General features: G+C 34.6%; 1 protein-coding gene across 1 annotated transcript; it reads right to left on the bottom strand.

The window, feature by feature from the left end:
* Nucleotides 1-770: 770 nt before the first annotated feature.
* LOC123827241 (40S ribosomal protein S16-like) lies at nucleotides 771-1196 on the bottom strand. The gene is given in 1 exon segment (XM_045851710.1): nucleotides 771-1196. A coding segment is annotated over 1 exon segment (426 nt).
* Between the last annotated feature and the right edge of the window lie 12609 nt (nucleotides 1197-13805).

The raw sequence follows: 13805 nt of genomic DNA, 5'->3' as shown, positions 1-13805 counted from the left end.
TATTTGAAAACATAATGAAGGAGAACTTCCCCAATCTGGTGAAGGAAATAGATTTTCAAGAAGTCCATGAACCTCAGAGAGTCCCAAACTTGGACCCAAGGAGGAACTCACCAAGACACACTATAGTTACATTACCCAAGATTAAAGATAAGGAGAGAATCTCAAAAGCAGCAAGAGAAAAGGAGACAGTTAACTACCTACAAAGGAGTGCCTGTAAGACTATCAGCTGATTTCTCAAAAGAAACCTTGTGGTCAAGAAGGGGCTGGAAAGCAGTATTCGGAGTTGTGAAAGGGAAGGACCTACATCCAAGATTACTCTATCTAGCAAGGCTATCATTTAGAATGGAAGGGCAGATAAGGTGATGCCCAGATAAGGTCAAGTTAAAGGAGTTCATCATCACTAAACCCTTATTATATGAAAAGCCCTTGTATGAGTGTTAGAGGCACTTATCTAAGAAAAAGAAGATAAAAACTATGAACAGTAAAATGACAGCAAACTCACAGTTATTAACAACTGAACCTAAAAAGGAAAAAAAATTACATGTATACAATAGGAATAATAATTATACAGTACCTTGAACACCAAGAATGTATAATTTCTAGTGCACTGCTTTTGCCCAGCTTAAATTAAACCTTCTTTCAGACTGTAGTTCTGAAAGAACTTTCCATTTTAATTTAGATGACCTAATACATTACATAACAAGTTTTAGGGTCTTTTTTTTTTTTTTACCCAGGACCATTGTTTATTATAAAGATGAACTCTGATGGGCTTATCGGTAGGATATCTGGTAGCGAGCACGGGCACCAAAGCTTTTGGATTCGCAGCGACAGGGATCAGCTACCAGCAGGGTCCGGTCATACTGGATGAGGATGTTTTTGATCTCCTTCTTGGAAGCCTCATCCACATATTTCTGGTAATAGGCCACCAGGGCTTTGGAGATGGACTGGCGGATTGCGTAAATCTGGGCCACATGACCACCACCCTTTACGCGGACTCAGATGTCCACGCCAGCAAATCACTCCTTCCCCAGAAGCAGAACAGGTTCCAGGAGCTTGTATTGCAGCGTGCGGAGCTTGATCATCTCCAGGGGCCACCCGTTCACCTTGATGAGACCATTGCTCCCTTTGCAGTGCGCCACCGCTGTGGCCGTCTGTCCGAAGACCTGCACGGACTGCAGAGGACCTTTGGATGCCATTGCTGCGGGTGCGCATGCACAAGTGATCCTCTAGGGTTTTCTTTAGCTACTAGGATGTCAATATCTGAGGGTGTTTTTGAGCTATATTCTGAACCAAGAATGCTTGTAATACTTCATCATACAATTATATTTAGGATCATGGTCAAAATTAGCCTGGCTATATGATACCACTGAATGCTAGCTCCTCATTTTTGAGCTAGATTTGACCTAGAAAATACTAAGGAGTTCTCTTAAGTACTCACTTGAACTTGTTTCTGTTGACTTGAAATAAATAGGCCGACAGATTTTTCTCTAGCAATATGGGTTTATTCCGGAACAATAAATAATTGCCATTCAGAACCTGTGGTCTAATGGTGAACCGTGTGAAAGTCTTGAGAAACAAAAGAGAGAAAACTTGTAGAGAAAATTTGAACAACTTTAGTTGACCTCAGCAATCCACAGTTGCGTATGTGAGCTCCCCCTGCTGGCCTCCCAACTTCATTTTAAACAAGGTTTCTTGTATATTAATTTTTACATTCCCAGTGAAAATCACACACACACTATTGACTTTAAAGCCTTGAAGGGGTTCAGAACAGGCCTCCCCAAGATGTGCTACTTTGGCATGTGGATTATTTTGAGCTAAAGGCAACTGAGTCCCTGCAGGCTCAAGAGAAATTTTACCTCTTCCTTAAAGAATTTAAATTGTTAGACTTGCTCATAATACGAGCTACTGCCAGAAATAAATTTTTATGACCTATCTGTATGGCAGGGAATACAGCTAATTACTGATCATCTGCTCTTTTTATCATTCTGTGACTTACCCTACTCCCTTACGAAGCCCAGGGCTTTATCCCTCCTATTCATTGGCTCCAGATGGCACATACATCTTATTTTACCGTTTGGTCTTTGAGCCTCTCTCATATGTGAAATTCCCATACATACAAAATTAAATTTTTTTCTCCTGCTAACTCCTGCTATCTCATGTCAATTTTATATTAGACCAGCCAAGAGAACCTTTGTAGGGTAGAGTAAAATTCTCCTTCCCAACAGCTTCTTGAATTTTTTAATTATCCTCACAAAAATAATATATGTTTCTTGTTGGATTTTTAAAATTAAATATAAGTAATGCAAAAAAGCCTACACAAAACATATCCATTAATAGATGGGCACAGTTAACATTTTTGTTCCCTTTCTCTTTTCAGAGAAGAGTGAATGTGCGCATTTACATATTGTTATGTTTTCCCTCCCAAGTCAATTTATTATAAACATTTTTATGCTACTAAATAACTATTAATTTCAAAATAGGCTTTGAAGATAAATCGTTATGCTAGGAATACTTTCAGGAAAAACTTGTTTTGAATTCTGAATGAAACATATTAAAAGGCAAGTATTTCAAACCTTCCCCTGGAAGTCTCCTTTACAGTTTTTTGCCTATATGGTCATTTAAATGATTTCTTCCAATGTTGGTGAATTAGTTGTGGAAGACATACACACTTTGGTTAGAGGCAGCTTGATTTGCTAGAAATTGTAATAACCTGAAAATCAAGAGACCTGGGATCCAATCAGGGCTCCTGATTCACTGATTCAGTTACAGCGGGAGTAGGAATTAACCCAGAAATCTTTATTTATAATATGAGCCTGTCTAAAAGTGCCAGACTGTAATATCAATTTGATGGATACAATAAGTATTGTTTAATGTGGATGATTTTGCACAATTCAATTAAGAAATCCAGTCAGATTATTATCAATATGTGAGGAAGGCTGTGATAGAATAGGGATTTATGGATTTTATACCTATTTTAAAAAGCTATTGGGTCAACCTGTTCCTTGAACTTTAAAAAAAGATTTTCAGAACATATCAGTCACTTCATACTTTTACTTTCTTCTGTAATTGAAAAGTGAACAAATTGGATCAAATGCCATAATATTAATATCCATAATATTAATTCTTTACAAATCCAGTCAGATTATTATTAATATGTGAGGAAGGCTGTGATAGAATAGGGATTTATGGATTTTATACCTATTTTAAAAAGCTATTGGGTCAACCTGTTCCTTGAACTTTAAAAAAAGATTTTCAGAACATATCAGTCACTTCATACTTTTACTTTCTTCTGTAATTGAAAAGTGAACAAATTGGATCAAATGCCATAATATTAATATCCATAATATTAATTCTTTACAAAAATTCATTACAGATAAATTATTTTAAGAAAAGATTTCATAATAAAAACATCAGTAATGATAGTTGGTACCTATTTCTTTATGTGCAGCTATTCTTTTTTTCTTCGACTGGCTCTTCAAAAACTAGACTCTCATTTGCCTCAATGACAAACCTGGTTGACCAAAGGTTCCATTGCTATATTAAAATTTCTCACAGGTGTGCAGATTAAAAAATGGCTTTGTTAGGTGAGGTAAAGAGAAGCTATCAAGGGAAGAAGAGTTTCCTTTAGGAGAGTTACACCTGCCAAAGTTTTGACAGTCTAAAATTGTGAGGAAAATGCTTGAGATACACAATCAGTGTAGCTTCTCTGGCAGCAGAGAAGGAAGGAGGAGAAACTTATCTCTTCCAGAGAAGGAGATTTATTCAACAACTTAACTTCATTTCCTTCTGAGAAATTATTCCAAACAAAAATTAAGTCCCTTCTAACTTATTATAAACCCACATTTACCTTGTTCTATGCCATCGGTTTGAAAAACACTGGCCCCACTCACTGAGTGAAGTCCCTCTGCATATTTAAAGACTGGCATGAAATGACTTTTGGTCTTTTCTTCATCAAGTTGTATAGTTCCAGCTTTATTAACCTCTCAATGTCAGTCTTCATTTGAAGTCCTTTAATCATCTTCTGGATCATCTCTAAAGCTGTTCCATGATGGTCTTTCGTGAGTCAGTGTTGCTTTCATAAGCTCTCCAACTGCTAACAAACAGGATTTGGGTTTAGTTATCATCACAGTTTATATCTCTTGAGCTGTATTTCTTTGAAAACTCTGGCACCAGGACAAGGCCAAAATGGAGATTTCAGAGGTACAGCTTTGCTTTTTGTATTTTTGTTTTCCTTTTTTGGTGTTAGACTGTTATGATAGCTTTGCCAGTGAGCCAGAGATTCTTTATCTAAGAGAGTAATCTAATTTAACTAGAAACAGGGATAAAAACCTTACACTGAACTCCAGGGACTCTTAATAGCCAGGTTTTTTGCTTAGCTGAGTTTCCTCCTTTAAGAAGCTAGGCTTTATTAATTACCATATGGATTTTAAAACTGCAAGCACCATATCATTCTTTTTTACATATTTTATACTGAATATATTTTGGCATTTTGTTTGATAATATAATTCAATGCAATATATATGTATATTTATAAGCAATATGCTGGAAGATATGATAGGACAAACTAAATCAGATATTCACTTAAAATCTGATTATAATTAGATCACATGGAGGGATAGCAACAGGGGGGTGGGAGGAGGAGAGAGGGGGAAAAGGTACAGAGAATAAGTAGCATAGATGGTAGGTAGAAAATAGACAGGGCGAGGGTAAGAATAGTATGAGAAATGTAGAAGCTAAAGAACTTATAAGTATGACACATGAACATGAACTAAAGAGGGGGAATGTGGGTGGGAAAGGGTGTACAGGGTGGAGGGGAGTGAAGGGGGAAATGGAACAACTGTAATAGCATAATCAATAAAATATATTAAAAAAGAGAAAGAAAAAAGGGAGTGGGATTTAATAGCAGAATTCTGCCATTTTTCTAAATCTGTATAACTTTTAAATAAATGATTTCTTTTCACCAAAAAAATCTGATTATAAGCTTACAATATATTTAGGAAAGATAAGAAAACTACTCTAAGAGACATTAATATATTCTGTAAATATCATAAAATAATTAGATATACATGTTAAGAAAATTTCAGAGGAAACAACTCCATTGAAAATGTCTCCTTAGGCTAAGCTACTCAAGATTATAAAAATATTTTTTGTCCCAAGCAACAAATTAACCAAAAATATGTACAGAACATTAAGAGAACAGTTAGAAATTTTGTTTATCTGGCATAAAATGTTCAAAAAGGTGGTGGATCAGGGCAGACACTCTTTGAGCCAACTAGGCTTCGATTTCAGATGCGGCATGAGCGTCTCTAAGTTTCCACAGATAGGGAGCCATCACTGCAGCTTCTTAAGCATGTGAACAGGGTGAATAGGGCTGCATTTCAATAAGAAAGAATTAGTACTATGAATAAAATTGATTTGAAGTAGAAAAATAGTTAAAAATTTAAAGGACTATTTCAGGAGAAAAATTAATTGAGAAATGGGGAAGGATAGACAGTTTTAGGAGAAATTACGTAGTAGAATCTGGCAACCAAGGGATGGTGAGAAGCAAAGGAACCAGGTAATTCCAAGGGTTAAAGAATAGGTGACAGAAAGGTAATGGTGCATTTATGAAAATGGGAAAATTTAGGATGAGAGATACTCATTAGAATGGTAATGTCAATGTTAGATTTTACAATGGAAGATGAGGCAAGATAATGCAGAAAATGTGGAGTAGTTTTTTTAATGAAATATAACTATGATAAAAATAGAGATAGGGTGTCAGCTTGAAAAACATAACTGAAAAAGGATTTTCAACTACGGGAGATTTAGTTTGTAGAAAAGATAATCCTGAGACATATGAAGAAACAATAAAATAGAGTCCACACCCAAGAAAATAAAGCAACAGAAGATGAGCACCAGGTGACAGAAATAGTGGAAGTAGAATTGGAAGACTTTAAAATAGCTATTATGAAAATGTTCAAGGTTATTCAGAAAAAAAATAGGTGAACAAGTGGAAAATTTCAACAGATATAGAAACTATAAAAAACAACCAAAAGATTTTAGAACTGAACAAGTATAATATATGAAGTAAAAATATATTAATGTGATTAATATTAAAATTAGAACTGCATAACAAAGGATCAATGAACTTGAAGACAAGTTAATAGAAATTATTCAAAATAAAGCCAAGAGGAGCCCTGGCCAGGTGACTCAGTTGGTTGGAGATTCCTGCTGTGCACCAAATGTTTGCAGGCTAGATTTGAAGGCAGGGCACTCGCCTGGGTTGTGATTCAATCCTCAGTTGGGGTGCAAATGGGAGACAACTGGTAGATGTTTCTCCCTCTGTCTCTCTCTCCCTAAAATCAATAAAAACATGTCCTAGAGTGAGAAATAAATAAATAAATAAATAAATAAGCAAGCAAGCAAGACAGGAAGGAAGGAAGGAAGGAAGGGGCCAAGAGGAAAGAAAATTACTGACAAAAACTGAAGAGAACATTAGTGATGTATGGAACAACATCAAGTAATCTATCATATGTTCTGTTCAAAATTCCAAAGTACAGAAAAAAGAGAAAGGATCAAAGAGTATTTGAAAATATAATTGCTAAAAATTTGCAATAAGACTAAACTCTCAAAACCAAGAAGCTCAGCAAATCTCAAGGAAGAACAATTAATAAAAAATCAAACTGAGGTACAGCACAGTTAAACTGTGAAAACCAAAAATATATTTAAAAACTCCTAAAAGCAATTAAAAGTAATATATGATATCAGTTCAATCACAGTAAATATGCTCACTCCTCCATAGAAACAACACAATAGGATATTTTTAAAGTGCTGAAAGAAAAAAAGTTAATCTATAAATCTATACTCAGCACCAAAATATTTTTTCCTTTTAAATATTTTATTGTTTATGGTATTACGATTGTCCCAGTTATTCCCCTTTTGCTCCCCTCCACTCAGCCCACCCTCCACTTCCCAAGGTCAATCTCCATACTGTTGTCCATGTTCATGGGCCATGCATGTATATTCTTTGGCTAATCTCTTCATTTTCTTTCAACCACTCCCTCCCCCTATTCTTACAGCTGTCAGTCTGTCCCATGTTTCTATATCTCTGATTCTATTTCTCACTAAATATTCTTGACAATTGAAGGTGAAATACAGACTTTTTTAGATAAACTGAGAAAATTTTCTATTAGTACAACTGTTTTCAAGAAATATTAAAGAAAGTTCTTCAAGCTGAAGAGAAATGATACCTGTTGAAATTTGAATCTATGTGAAAGATTAAAGTGTGCTGAAATGGGCAAAAAAGATATGTATACACACACATACACATGTACACAGATATATATTAAAATACATATCTTTTCAATTTTCAAAATTTCTTTGAAAGATGCTTGACTTAAGCAAAATAAATAACAATGCATTATAGATATATTAGTAGATACAAATCTAAATATTTACCCCAAAGAAATGAAATTATGTATCAACAAAATGACTTAAGAGTAGCAAAAACTTGGAAGCAGTCCAATATTAGTCAATAGGAGTACAGAATTTAAAATTTACCATATTCACTGCCTGCAACAAAACACAGATGAATTATCTAAGACATTAGGTTCAGTGAAGGCAGCTGGGCAAAAACAAATAGTGTGTTTCCATTTGCATAAAGAATAGGCACTGGAGAATAGGCAAAACTACTAGAAAAATAAGCAAAATGGATCTAGAGGGACAGAAGTCACAATAATGTTTTTCCATGAAGAAAAAAAGTAAGAGGTTTAAGAATTATAAACAATAAAGTAAAATGTCATCATTTTCAGATGATAATTTCAGGGAATCTAAAAATGAGGAACACTTTTACAAGACTGTTGAAACAATATAAACATACAAAAATCACTATTATTCATTAATTTTAACATATCTAGAAAATGTAGCAAAATATAATCCTACATAAACAATGGCATCTAAAGCTACTCTGACTAACAACATATTTATAAAACATTATGAAGAAAATTATTGGAGGACATAAAATGAAAGTTGAATAAAAACAGGGGAAATATTGTTCATGCATTAGAAGACTTAATATAATAAAGATGTTTCATGTAAATAAATATAAATTAAAAGTTTTCAACACAATTCCAGTGAACTAATAAAATGTTTTAAAAAAATTCCCATGAATAAAAAACACTGAAAATATAAAAGCAGAACTGGAAGGATAGCTACCAAATTAAACAGTGGTTGCTTCTGAACAGGAAGAAAAGAAAGGGGCTGGCAAAGGGAGCAAATTTAAACCTCCCTCAGGCCAGTTTTTATTATAACTATAACTGAAGGAAAAAGTGTGAACATTGTGAAAATTCTGGCTCAAGAATTTATGAGTGTTTGTTTTAGTGATATCTTTATTTTTTTTGATTGTTTAAACTTTTCAAATAGGAAGGCAACAATAATGGCTTTTTATTTGATGGGGTTTTCTATGAAGTTTGGTAGACAAGAGCAGGACGCAATTTTATTTTACTTAAAATGTTTAAGGTTTCCACACAGCTGAGCTACCAACAGGTAAAATTCTATTCTGTTATAAAAATAAAGAGGAAAATGTCCTCTGGAAAAGCAAAATTATGGAAACTGATTGTTAACACTAACTTCTACTCTAAAGACTGGCACCATTGAGTGGTACTGAAATACAAGAAAAAGGCTTCATTTATTCAGTTATGTAATTTCCCTCCACAATGTCTAAAATCCTAGAAATTGTTTTAGTTGTTTAGAGGTTGGTTTCAATTATTAGAAGCTAAATATAATAAAACAGGTATGCCATGTGGGTCACTAAGTTAGTGTTCTAAGGACCTATTTTAGCTGAAATGTTTCGAGTGTTGTTCTCCAGATATGCAGCTGCTTCCACATCTACTTTTTTGTGTTTGTTCAGTATCAGAGTCTGCAAAACAGAATGACTGGTATGGTTACTGGTTCTAATTATATTCCAAGACTTTATATTAATAAGAATAATTTTGTTGTGATTATTATTAAAATATCAGCTCTTATTTATTAGAACCTGACTTGTCAGGTAACAAAATGAATTTTTTCTTTTTTTTTATTGTTCAAGTACAGTTGTCCCCATTTTCCTAATTAATGCTCATATACTTAGTACTGAAAATGTAAAAAGAAAAAAAAAGAGTTTCTTAAAGGAGAACTTCTTTGCGCAGAGAGGGGAGAATTTCTGAAGAAGCCTCTGCCCAACTCTGAGGTTGAGTTTATCAAGGCTTGAGAGAGTCAGCCTTGTCTTTGGGCTCCTGGTTTTCATTCACCTCAGTATGATCTCTACTTTATTTGATAGAACCCAGAGAATTTTCTTGTAGAAGAACACATTACATAGAACATGTATCATTTTTGCAAATTCTTACTTACCCTCTTATTTGACTAGCACAGTAATTTATTTTAGGTGATGATGATTTGATCTTGTGTTTTGAAAGACATTAATTTCCATTAAAAATATTACTGAAATTCGTGAAGAAGAAAATTATATTCCTAAAAAAATGTTTTTCTTAATATATTTTGAAAGATCATTTCTTCACCTGATCATTTTAGTATAAGGAATGCTCTTCTGGTTAGAGTTTGATTTAGAGTTGTTTAATCCATCCTCACTAAAGGATGTTCACAGAGACAACACATAATAGGCAGTGTTTTCTTTAATTTGTTAACTGGCGAGAATTTAGGTAATAAAAAGAGGAACAGCTGGGTGCGTGACTGTATACTTCAGAAGAATTTATCTGAGGTCACGAGGCATGAAAAATATATTTGTATGTCCTGGAGAAACTGGTTCTAATCAAAGTTAGTGGGGAATTGAAATCTCTGATCTAAACACATGGTTGGTTGGAACTATCTCATATAGACTTGTTGGGACTTAAGAAAAGTCCTAGGCAATTGGATGCATGATTAAAGATTAAAGGAATTACGACTATTTGGTTTGGAGAAAGCACGACTGGGAAGTGACTGGCCCATGAGTCTTTAAACATGACATTGTTAATTGGAGGACATTGACCAGCTGTCCTCCATCCCAAGTTTGTCCTGCATGTAAGAAAATTATTTAAAATAGCAACAAAAGAAATAAAGACTAGGTCAAATGAAGAACAAACTCTAGTAAGATATTAAAGGTTAGAAGAAGAGATTGTATACATGGCTTAAATAAATACCTAATACTTGAGGAAGCTTGCGCAGAGCCATATGAATCCCATAACACACCAATTGCACAAGCATTCTTGGTAACATATCCATGACCTTCGTTTGGATTAAAGAGAAGTTAATTATTGAAATGGTTACATAAATAACAAGGTCATTTATAAAGAAAAAAATAATGGTTACTATAATGACCACATTTCTTTTAAATCATTAAAGTCTTCCCCAAATTAAACTAAAGTGAGTCTTAGCCACACTTCTGTGATTCTTTGATCTTATGATCATAATGGACAGCATGTGTCAGAGTGGAGGAAAATTGCATTTCCTGAGGTTCCCATATTGTTACATTTTTCCTAGTGACAGTTACAAGCTAAAATAGCTATGAATTAATGAAGTCTGTGTGGTTGACTTCATTGTCCTTTGCTACACTGATAGAAAGAGATTGCCCAGCTTTAAGACATAAGACAAACCAGAAGACAAGACTAGTGCATCAAAAAAAAATTCTCAGAAAAAGATGACCAAAATAGAGAGTATAACCTCTCTCTATTTGAATGTAAATCTTTCCAAGTTTTTAGTATGGAGGTACGATAGTAGAAGAAATAGTCTGTCCTTATGTGTGTGTATTATGAGTTTTATAAAGCTGGTGACTAATTTGTTTAATAACCTTTATTGAGTTATAATTTACACAAGATAGGAGGCATCCATTTCAGTGTACACTGGAATGAATTTTGACAAGCATATGCACCTGTGGAGCTACCACCACAAAGAAGATACAGAATATCCAGCAAATCAACAAGTTCTCCTGCATCCCATTCCAGAAAATATTCCCCACCCTCCAGCCTCTGCAACGATAATCTGATAGGTTAGTTTTTCTAAAAAATAAATGTAATCTTAAAGTATGGAATTTTTGCCTGCCTTTCTTTTTCAGCCTAATTTTTTTTGAGACTCATTCATGTTGTTGTGTGTGTATCAGTAGTTCATTCATTTAGGCATCACAGTTCTGGTGGATAGACATCTGAGCTGTGTTCATTTGGGGTTTAATATAATGAACACAATAGACTAGAACAGCTATCGGTTTTTTGGTGAGTCTGTATGGATAAACGTTTTCAATTTGGGAGTCAATACCTAAGAGTAGAATTGCTGAGTTGTTGAGTAAACATGTGTTTATTATTAAGAAACTGAAAAACTATTTTGCAAAGTGTCCGTGCCATTTTTTATTCCCATCAACGATGTAGGAAAGTTCCAGTTGCTATGCATACCTTGATCATACTTACTATCATCAGTCTTTTTTTTAACCATATAATAGATATATTTTGAAATGCTGCTGTGTTTTAAATTTTTATTTTCATGGTGACTAAGTATGTTGACAGCCTTATATTGGAAGAAGATGCCATGTAGTACTTTCATAATGAGAGAAGAGAAGTCAATGCCTGATTTCAAATCTTCAAAGGACAAGCTGACTCTTATTAGAAGCCAATGTAGCTGCAGACTTTAAGTTGAAGCCAATGCCCCTTTACCATTCTAAACACCCTGGGGAATTTAAGAATTATGCTAAATCTACTCTGTGTTCCATAAATGGAGCACCAAAGCCTGGATGACAGCACTTATATTTACAACACACCTGATTGAACATTTTAAGCCCACTATTGAGACATGCTCAGAGAAAAGATTCCTTTCAAAATATTTCTGCTCATTGACAATGCACTTGGTCACCCAAGAGCTCTCTCTGATGGTGATGTACAATGAGATTAATGTTTTCATGCCTGCTAACACACCATCCATTCCTAAGCCCATAGATCAAAGAGTAACTTTGATTTTCAAGTCTTATTATTTAATAAGAAATATATATGTTTTGTAAGAGTATAACTGGCATAGATAGCAGTTATTGTGATGGATCTGGGCAAAGCAAATTGAAAACCTCTGGAAAGAATTCACCATCCTAGATGCCATTGAGAACATTCGTGATTTATGGGAAGAGGTCAAAATATCAGCATTAACAGGAGTTTGGAAGACATTGGTTCCAACCCTCATGGATGACTTAGAGAGTTCAAGAGCTCAGTGGATGAAGTAACTATAGATGTGGTAAAAATAGCAAGAGGATTAGAATTAAAAATGGAGCTTGAAGATATGCCTGAATTAATGCAATCTCATGATAAACTTTAGTGGATGAGGAGATGCTGCTCATAAATGAACAAAGAGAGTAGTTCTTGAGATGGAATCTACTTCAGATAAAGATGCTGTGAAGATGTTGAAATGACAACGAAGGATTAATAATAGCACATAAACTTAGTTGACAAAGCAATGGCAGCGTTTGAGATGACCGACTCCACTTTTGAAATAAGTTCTACTGTTGGTAAAATGCTATCAAATAACATTTTATGCTACAGAGAAATCATTAGTGAAGGAAGAGTCTATGAAGCAAACTTTATTGTTATCCTATTTTTAAATACAGCAAAATAGAGACAGACTCATAGATGAAGAGCAGGATGATAGCTAAGGTAGAAGGGAGGAGGTTAGGGGGTGGAGGGGTTGAGCAAGAGGGAAAAAGTACTTATGTACACAGACAACAGTGTGGTGATTACAGGGGGTAGTTAATATAAGGGCACTAAATAGTAAAGGAAAAAATGCATACAAATTTTTTAAAGATAAAATTCAAGGATGTCTTTAAACCTCCAAAAAATTGCCATAGCTGCCCCAGCCTTCATTCAGCAGCCACCACCAACATCGAGGCAAGAACCTCTACCAGAGGAAAAGATTGCAACTCATGAAAGGCTCAGATGGTGGATAGTAATTTTCTTAGCAATAAAGTATTTCTTAATTCAGATATGTACACTGTTTTTTTAGGCCTAGTGCCATCGAACACTTAAGAGACTACAGTATAAACATGACTTTTGTGTGCACTGGGAAGCCACGAAGTTCATGTGACTTGCTTTATTGTAATACTCGCTTTGTTGTAGTGATCTGGAGCCTAACCCACAATAGCTTAGAGGTATGCCTATATACTATCACATACATGTGGAATCTGAGAACCAAACTCATAAAAACAGAGAGTGGAATAATGGCTAACCTGGGCTAGAAGATGGGAAAATTGGGGAGGTGCTGTTTAAGGGTACAAACTGCAACTAGTAGATGAATACTTTTGGAGATCTTTGCGTAATGCCCACCATAGTGATTATAGTCAACAATACTGTATTATAAGCTTCCAAGTAGCTAAGTAACTATGCCTTAATAGTCTTCGAATACAAAAATAGTAATTATGTGACACAATAGAGGTAACAATATAGTAGAAATCATATAAGAGTTTATAAATGTCCACCTTAAACTAGCAAAATATTATGTTACTTATATCTCAATAAGTAAATTAATTAATTTTCTTAACTTTAAAAATTTTTTTTAAAGATTTTATTTATTTATCTTTAGAGGAGAAGGGAAGGAGAGAGGGAGAGAAATATCAATGTATGGTTGCCTCTCGTGTGTCCCCTGCTGGGAACTGGCCTGCAACCCAGGCATATGCCCTGACTGGGAATCAAACCTCGATCCTTTGGTTCACAGGCCCATGCTCAATCCACTGAGCTACACCAGCCAGGGCTTAATTAATTTTTAAAAATACAAATCTGCTTTTGTCACCTAAATGAAAAGCAATGGTTAAAAAGATAAAACTCACTACTTGG

Source organism: Phyllostomus hastatus, unplaced genomic scaffold (assembly GCF_019186645.2).
Source record: "Phyllostomus hastatus isolate PE091 unplaced genomic scaffold, TTU_PhHast_1.1 phas_contig_86, whole genome shotgun sequence".
Lineage (NCBI taxonomy): Eukaryota > Metazoa > Chordata > Mammalia > Chiroptera > Phyllostomidae > Phyllostomus > Phyllostomus hastatus.
The sequence above is the reverse complement of the archived record's forward strand: the minus strand, read 5'-3'. Positions and strand labels throughout refer to the sequence as shown.